At 39.5% G+C, this 9,427-nt stretch overlaps 1 protein-coding gene across 1 annotated transcript in view; it reads right to left on the bottom strand.

Annotated features, from left to right (window-relative positions):
* Window positions 1–3,377: 3,377 nt before the first annotated feature.
* Window positions 3,378–9,427, bottom strand: part of LOC138205925 (tumor protein p53-inducible protein 11-like) — a 30,826-nt gene continuing 24,776 nt past the window's right edge. Inside the window, exons 3-7 of the mRNA XM_069162294.1 lie at window positions 7,426–7,484; window positions 7,189–7,237; window positions 6,744–6,840; window positions 4,911–5,012; window positions 3,378–3,677 (exon numbers count right to left, since the gene is read on the bottom strand). Of these exons, the coding sequence (XP_069018395.1) occupies window positions 3,544–3,677; window positions 4,911–5,012; window positions 6,744–6,840; window positions 7,189–7,237; window positions 7,426–7,484 (441 nt within the window). The 3' untranslated portion in view covers window positions 3,378–3,543. The remainder of the gene's footprint in view (window positions 3,678–4,910; window positions 5,013–6,743; window positions 6,841–7,188; window positions 7,238–7,425; window positions 7,485–9,427) is intronic.

The following is a 9,427-nucleotide window of genomic DNA, read 5'->3' as shown; positions in this document are numbered from 1 at the left end:
AGCATTCAAATTCAGTGAAGGATGTTTGTGTAGAGATGATCATGACATGACATGTTCAACACCAGCATAACAAAAAAACACTAAACACAGGGTGAGATTACATAACTGATCTTTTTTTTTTTTTTTTTTTTTAAACACATATCTGTCAGCTCTTGTTTTAAGGAGGGATCTGTTGGGTTGGCGCTAAAAAGGAAATTTTGTTCAAGGCGCTCTACTTTTAAGGTCATTTAAAGTGCACGGAAGGTTTTCTTTTAAGGCTGCTCCAGAGTGACAAATTAACAAGTGTATACCTGTGCCTAAAAATCAAAGTCTCTCCCTTGCTGCTGGGCATCAATGATACTAGTTTAAAGCCTTCTTCCTGGGCTCACTGTCACTGAATGTTTTGATCGAGTAGGTTCAGTATTTCCTTTGTTTGAAGTGGTTGTCATGAAGACTTTTGTTGAATACATTACATTTATGATGAAAATACATTGTAATTCCAGTAACCTTCAATGTAGTTGCTTAATAGTTGAGACAACTAACAGGAAAAGTAAAAAAAAAAAAAGTAAAAAAAAAAAAAAAAATCACAATGCATCCTTTCATTGCCAGCACATTTCACATGATTTGAAGTTGTAGGCTCCAGTATCTAGCAAGAAAAGTTCATATATAAAACAAACGATCAGCAAAAATGTTATTATTAGCCAATTTAGTTTCTGTTTTAATGATTCATTCCCGTCGTTCATTTTCTTGCAACACTATCGCTGTCAAATTTGACAATGAATTGAATACCTGTGGGCTTTACAGACCAAACTAGTAATATGAAGCCATCACAGCAGGCCCTGTATATTTATCAGAAAGAACAACAAGGTATAGGTTTGACTGCATAATATTTCAACTCTTCAAAAATAAACAATAGTGTTCTTTATTTCAAACTAAATAATGGAACTCCATAACAATGCATTTTTGAGGTACAATATATCATATATACATAAAAACACAATGCTACAACTTGAAACTGTTTGCCAATGTATGCTAATCACAACAGTATAACATACAGTATGTTGTTTGAGGGAATGCAAAACAACATTTCTTTTTACTACCAGATTTCAAGGTCACAAGTTACTAATTTAATATTTGGACTAATTTACATCAGAGAACCAGGAGGATGAAAGAGCTACTTCTTTGCCTCCCATCTTCTACCCGCCACCCCCGCCCCCCCCTCCCCAGAAATTGCCCATCTCTCCAAAAATAATCTGCTTTACAGACCTTTGAACATTTCAGAAGGAGGATGATTTGAGGCCTGTAGTATTGACGGAAATGGAATGACATTTTTTTCTTCAAATCCATAATTATGATGCTAGCCAGGACAGCAGTTCTGTAGGTTGAGGTGCACAATGTCACTCGGGAGAGCTGCATCTAATTAAACACTGGAGAAAGGATAATTACAACTTTTCAGGGGTACAGGAGACCTCACCATGCTTCACGCTCCCCAGCTGTAATGAAAGCGTGCCCAAGTAACAAGCACATCTGCCTTCAGCGCTGGAGTCGCAAAAGCAAACCCACAATCACCGCGACCTCAGGACCACTCCCTTCCAAAAGGGCAGGACTCAATGTGGTGATTTGTGACAATGTGGACCACCTTTGGAGACCTACGGGTACAGTATGTTCCTCGTTTGACTCAAAATGATGTTAAATTTTCAAGACGAGTCCGCTATCTTCAGAGCGTCGCTCCGACAGGCCTTAGGTGCCGAGGATGAGCTGCAGAAATCCCAGCTGACAAATTACGATCGCTGGCACAACTCTAACGCCGAGCTAGGACGTCTCATACCTGAAGGCATGCTAAGTACGGGGAGGTAGAAATGTACTGAACAAATTGATTGGGTGAAAACTGTCAAATGTTGGGTTACATCCGTTCTACGGCATACATGGTTTAACTACCTTTTAAAATCAACTTTTTACGGTTTTTGTTTTTTTCCATGCCATTTTTGGTTATCCCATCCATTTGCTGCCATTAACATCTTTACTTATTAGCTGTGCTTTCTAGTCGGTGGCAGCTTGCTACACAGTTTGAGATGTTGCTTTTTTTTTTGGTGGATTATACTGCATGCATGAGATCAAAACGGAAATGTCACTTAAATAGGTACAAAATAAGACACGCCAGGAGAAAGATTAACCTTTGAAAAATCATTCAACTAATACTGAACGAGTTTAGTTCACAAGAACTACACATTATAGTAAATACTTGTATCTACATATTTACAAGAAGTAGTAGGATGCAGTGTTGATGACCGTTCTTTAAGTAGTTTTAAGGCAAGACTAAGGATATGGTGCATGTAAAAACAACAACAACAACAACAACAACTGTGCTACATCACTAAAGAGGAGCCAGCTCAGGTTTGTCCTGCACACCAACATGCTCAGCTTGTCACAATAGCTTTAAGGTGAAGGTCAGGCTAAAGTCCAACCTAACAGTGCACACACGGCAAGTCGATAACAACAATGCCCGTTTTGTACGAGTCACTTTACATTTGCATTTATCAACATTATATGTATTTATCTCAGTAGTGAAAATATTCTGTACAAAACAATTCCTGTTCACTTTGGTAGAACCGCTTCACCGATAGGTAAAGGAATTTAAAGAAACAAAGAAAAAAAGAAAAAGAAAAGATAAATGTTTAGATTCAGTCTTTGTTTTTGGGTAGTCCAAATCTGAATATGATTGATGGCCATGATTGAGATTATAAACTGAATTTTAAGAGTTTCCTTAGTGGGCTGCTGACCAAGAAAGCTACCAGCAGTGCAAGGAAAGGTTCATTGTTACTCATCCCGCAGTTGATCTGAAACTTACAGTAAGCCCAGCTGATGCTTTTTCCATTTAGTCTGTCCGTTGGAAAGCTGTCAAAGCGTGCACAAGCCGAGTGTTTCACTTTCACTTAAGCACACATACAGTCAACAGCATCAAACAGGGAAAAAAAATAAATAAAAAAAAAATGACAGCACAAACTCTTGATCCTTAAGTGTGATTGAGAAACAGAGTAGAGATGCAACTTTTTTATCAAACAGAAAACACGAAATACCGAGTCTGGAAATAATTTTGCTGTACATGAACAATATAGTCAAATGATTGAAATTTCTCTGGACTGTACATATTAAATCATTTCGCTAGGAAGCAAGAATGCAATACATTAAAAACTGCTAGCTCTTTTTTTTTTTCTTTCTTTTTTTATAATATCAACACAGAACTGCTGAAAGGAGGAATGTGTGTCAAGAGGGGTTTGACCTCAGAGCCCAGTGAAAGAGTAGTTCACTTTCACTATGAGGTTTCTCGTTCTTGTTGTCGAGTCTGGAATGTAAGACTGTGCTCATCTGGTAAAAACAGGGGGGGGGGGGGGGGGGGGGGGGGGGGTTACATTGGGCTAGTTCCCATGGAAGGGGGCAAGGGGCATTGACTGGACAATTAACGCTCTGAGCCCCCAATCAAAAATTAATCCAAATCCTGTGACACCTCGGTTTTGATCTGTGCTCAACCATCTGTCCCCTCCCTGCAAGTATCCCACCGGCAGCTCAGATCTTCTTCACCTTACGGCCCAGGTGGTAGTAGTAAGCCATGGTGACCACCAAGAAGAGTACTCGACTGAGCAGGAGGAGGACGGCAGCGTTGGGCAGGATGCCCAGCTCAATTAAGGTGATGGATGTCACTGAAACCATAGAGCAACATTTAATTAGAACACCATTTTTTTTTTTTTTTTTTATATATAAAACAAGGAGAGTGCACATAAAATGCACTTTTGACAGTATTATTAACCTACTGTATGGAAATTTGACTCAAATGAGTCCAATTTGACACTTTTACGGTGTTTTATTTGCAGTCTAAATATGCATAACACCATTTTTGTTTTCTGTTTTAAGCAACAAAACCATCTAAGTATAGGTTTACATCTCTTGTCTTAAGCTTTACCAGGAACAGGCTATTTTGTGTCTTTGTCTTAACGACGCGTTGATGTCAATGACACTCTCTTCTGATTGGCCGAGTTATTTCTGAGAGACGCACATCTAGGCCAACCACAGGTATTCTTTTGGTCTTGTGGTTAGCTCGGTGATGGAATGACTGCTTGCGTTTTCTTCCACATGAAAAAGGTTGAACTGTGGGTCATGCTGAGGGCGGACATATTACATCGCAAACCTACGGAGGTCCAAATGGCTTGTCCACACAACACAGTTGCTGAAATGGTTATGAGCATTTTTTTTTCATAGCATTTATAGAGCACCTAGACCTTCTTCAATACGGGACCTTTAAAAGGATAGGTTTATAGTTTTTCACATCTGTCTGAAAATTAAATAAATCACATACCTTCATATATACACATACACATATATACACATATATACACATGCACACATATATATATACACACATGCACACACACTTTGACCGACTAATTGGTCGTCAAAGCTGCAGTTCTTTTAGTACAAAATGTCCTTTTGTGACAGTATTTCCTCACTGAGCTGCAGTGGAGAGACCGTAACAGAGGGAAGACTAACTGTGGAAATACCCACTTAATTTGTGTAACTCTGACTGCTGAAGCCTCATATTGCCTTTTTTTTTTTCCACAGGACCTGGACTGTGGAATTTGTGAAGAATAATTACCGAGCGACCAAAACCCATTTCATTGTACACATGGACATAAAAATATTGTTTTAAGACTGAATCAAAAGTGTATCTTTAAAAGTGATAAGGCTGTAACTCCACACTTTGAACACAAGAGGGCACTATCAACACATTAATTTGTAAAACCAACTCGGCCTAATGGTTTGTCAGTGACTGACTATCAAAGTAAGATGGAAAGCAGCATCTCTGATTGTGAGGATCACATCTTCAGAGACAGACAGAACTACATCTGGAAAATTGCGGGATGGCAAAATTGAATTACCTAGAAACTGGACGGCAAAGTAGCAAGCTTCACTGAGTAGAGTCCACTGAATGATGACCTTTTCTGCTGTGTACAGACCGTTCCACATGATGAGGGCCAGGCCTGGAAAGAGATGTGATAAAAAGAGAATTTATAGGTTCAGGGGCATGGAAATGAAAACACAAAAAGAAAAAACCTCAGGATAGAAGACTCCTACATGTCCATGAGCATTTAATGGGTGGAAAACTACTATGAGAACAGTTAACTTGCAGCTGTGCTAATCTGTGACGCCATGTACACATGCTGATAACTGGCCTATTGATTCTGCCAAAAGCCCTGCCTCATCGATCCTGATAAAAGCTTGTGTTCAGTCATTTTACTCCCTGCTCTTCTTCCAGTTCATTTTGCTGTATTTCACTCCCACCCACACAGACCAGTGAGGCTATGGAACTAGTAGGAGTGGGCAGAAAGGTGGGAGGGCTGATGGACTGCATCCTCTCCCCGCCACGTTCCATCTGTGTTGCAGATGAGACCCCATCCGTCTCCCCCTCCATCACACCCTTAAGGCATCACCCTTTTCCTCGGCTAATCCCCAGAGCTCTGCTGACATTTTGAATAAAAAAGGCTTTTGTAAGTCTCCTGAAACTTCAAGCTGGTTCATTCACATCACCCTTTGGTGTTTTATCTCTCCCAAAACAATGCAATTATCATACAAAGGGTTATTTTATTTTTTTTGTATGTGTAAAAATGCTACATCGTTTTAAATATGCATACATGGTGCTAGAGTACAGCGTGAGGTTTTTCCCTTCTATTCCCATGAATGTCTTCTAAGGAAGGAGAAATTAAACAGATGAAGGTAGATGAAATAAATTAGGATATTTGATTAAATATTCTGTACCACCATGTCTATATAAAGTCCTTCCACTGGTATTCTGCAATATGTTACTTGGAAGTGACAACACAGCACAATTTAGCATAGTATATACTAAGCCTTGGCTCCCTCAAGGTCTTCCCGTTGCTTGCCTGGCTTGCGCTCCCCTCAAGCAGCAACCTGTGTGCTACCTGCTTCCCTGTCAAAGTCACATTGTGCCTCCTCGCAAACCCTGAAATCACCAGACTGACAGGCCTGTCTCAAACTGAGACCATTAAAACAATTGCCCCCATCTCCAATATACATTCTCCTTGAGAGGCAAGCAAAGCTCAAATGACATAACTACTTGTGATCACTGACTGTCTCCTGCGGGAGAAGTGCCACAATGGGCAGAAAAAAAAAAGCTTAATTTATCAAGTGAGCGAGCGGGCTGCAAAATTTAAATGTAGTGTAATACACCACCTCCTCTCAGAGTTCCAGGCCAAATCAAGCACGCATGCACACACAGAGTACATACACTGTCCTGCCATCCCCCCACTGTGTTCCCACCAGATCTAAACCCGATATACGAGGCCACAGAAACGGAGGCGACTGGAGCCTTTGCTGTTAGTATTCTGGAGAACTGGTCTCTAGCATGCACTCATAATGAACTGCAGATACATAAAAGTGAATCAAACCATACACCCTCTGATACAGCCCAAAGGAAGGATTTTGAAGCAATAAGAGAGCTCGATGCAATTCACCCACATTTATTCAGATTCTGTATAGAATGTATTAGAAGCCATTGACACGAGACCACATGCACTTGAGCAGCGCATATTTTTAGCACGTACATAAAAAAAAAATATTAAAACATTGTGCGTCAGCATCAATGCAGCACAGCGAATGAATTTGCTCATGCTGCATGTTCACTGAGGAGAGCATGAATAGCTAAGAATTTATTATCTGGGTTGTTTTTCTTGCATCATAGGACGATGACTTACTAAGCAACGCTCCTCCGTAAAGGCGAACAGAGATGCTCGTCGTGGAGAGCTCCTCCTCAAAAAGAACCTCATATAGCTGGTTGGGAAACACCAGAGCCTGTGTAGGAAAACAAAAGCACAACACAGCTCTGTCATATGAACACAACAGTAGTCTGTCCTTCCCAAAGTCTAACTGTTCGTGAGTTAGCATCATCTATGCCCTAAACACTGAGATTATTGAGACTCTGGATGGTATGGCCAACAAAGACGGAGCTGTTTCTCCAGATGTCCATCTCTAACAAGCTGGAAAAGGATCTACAGTAACTCATTGGTGGGTTTGAATAGCCTGGTTTTCCATTTTATGAGACGAGTGCCTTTTTTGAATAAAAAAAACAAAACGCTAAAATGACCAAAACGGATAAATCAGAAATAACTTCTCTCCATTTCTAATTTATGCAACACTTACCATCACAGCCATAACTGTGAAGCCCACTGCAGAGATGAGGATCCACACCCTGAGAAGACAAACATTTCATGACACACTGCATCCTTCCTGATACCGAAAACTGATTGTACATTTGTTTTCTCAGACTTAAAGATGTTGAACTTCACTGGAAGTGACACACAGATGACCTTACGCCGTCTGCCGAGTGAACCGCGAGCTGTTCTGATGCCGAGTAAGCGAGCAGTTCAAATATCTTACCTCAGACCGATGGGCTCTCGCACTGCAAACTTCAACTCATTTCCGAGCATCTGACTAATCTATGAGCCAACAAGACAAAAGGAAAAAAGAAAATGAGTTTTGAGAAAGTAAATGCAATCACCATTAGGGGTAAGTGATACAGCCATAAAATAATAAGGATATTCTTGAAGATATGACACAAATTATGACATTTTTTTTTATTTTTAAGAACATACAATTGCAACAAAATAAGTGCCATAGTTTTTATTTTGGCATAAACACTAACAGTTATCCATCAAAAACCAACGTATTACCGTTGTTTGTTGATCTTTTGTAACCAAACCACCCCGCGCTCCTTTTTGAAAGCAACTCCACTGAGGAGCCACCGTCAGCCATGCTGAATATATTTCATACTGTTACACTACAGTATGACGTTGTTACATCACCAAGTCAGAACATTTCCATTATAACGATGTGACTATTTAAAGATCACATTAAAAATTAAACCGATATAGTGTGCTATACAATATGGCACACTTCTGATTATATAATCCTGCAAACCATCATGACAACCTCCAACAAAGCACCACATAACCAAGAACATGGTGTGCTCCATGGAGGTGTGTTTAATGTGGCCAACACATCTGTAGCAAATGACTCCAAAGACACACCAAGCGGTAGAGAGAAGAGCTAATTAAAATGTTAATTAGAGACTGTAAATGCCCTCACCTCCATCAACTGCTGAAGATGAAGAGTGCATGTCATAACATCTTGGAGGGAATTCTGAATGAATAACTGACTACCACGTCTATGCCAGAAGAAAAGCATTACTTGCTACAAATTAAATTAAGCCTAGCAACAAACGCACCAACAATATAATCAATTTATAATCCTGAAAGCCTGAAGCAGTCACGGAGAAATGTTCGACAAATCAAAAACTCAAAGCGTAACGTGCTGTTTTTCAGCGACCAATTGTTCATAGCTGTTGCATACGAAGACAGATAAGAGCTAATATTTTATAAAATGCCATACAGAAGGAATCTTATCAGACTGCAACACGGAAGACAACATTTCCGTCGTAATATCGGTTAGGATAAGCATCTCTTATCACAGATGCTAGATGTCGTGATGCCAATAACTGGCAACTTCTTTTTCCTCTGCATCCAACACAATATTCATCTATAAATACCCGGGGGATTGTTAAGATGTAAGAAAAATGGTCAATTAAAATCAGGAGCCAACATCAACACGTTTAAGAAAAAAAAAAGAAAAAGATCCTTCGTCGAGAAAAAAAAAAAAATAACAAGCGTTTGCTGGTTCCAGACCCCACTTACTGATTTGTTATATTTAATGTTATCGACAACTTTTCTTTGCCTTTCAGACTGTTGGGTGGATAATACGAGCAATCATTTCTAAGACCGTCAACAAATAATTGAATCATCCGAAATATAACTGAAACATCAATGAATTTGAAAATAAATGTTTCGTTGCAGCCCTGGTCTGATGTCCAAAATAATACCAGATGAAAAAAAAAAAAACAGGCCAAATCAGATGGCGAAAGCAATGTTTCATTATGGAATGTGCATTTAAGAAGAACTGTATGTCCTTTAAACTTCCATCTATTACAGTTAACAAATTCCATGCATCAGTTTCAGTGTATTTGTCTGCTCTGTATAGGTTACATGACTACATGTACATGCTTAAGTTATTTGTGAGGAGAAAATGTACAATATCACAATTCTGGTACATCATATGGTCCTCTAGTACTATGATATACCAGAGGTAACGCAACACTAATTTCCATCCACTGATTGAGTGATACAAGCTCACAAAAGTTGCCAACAAATTTATTTATTTTTTCCATCTTAAGACCCGCAAGGGAACATGTAAATAAAGTCTCCCTCTTCAGGCAGAAACACGTTGCTCTTCTATTCAAGTTGTTCTGTGTGCTACAAGTGTTGCTGGAGTTTTGACCTCTGTAAATAAACAGTCCCAGATTAACAAGAGGGAGGGAAAGTGAAAA

Source organism: Embiotoca jacksoni, unplaced genomic scaffold (assembly GCF_022577435.1).
Source record: "Embiotoca jacksoni isolate LCO1_2020_lvr unplaced genomic scaffold, fEmbJac1.0.p SCAF_3, whole genome shotgun sequence".
Lineage (NCBI taxonomy): Eukaryota > Metazoa > Chordata > Actinopteri > Embiotocidae > Embiotoca > Embiotoca jacksoni.
The sequence above is the reverse complement of the archived record's forward strand: the minus strand, read 5'-3'. Positions and strand labels throughout refer to the sequence as shown.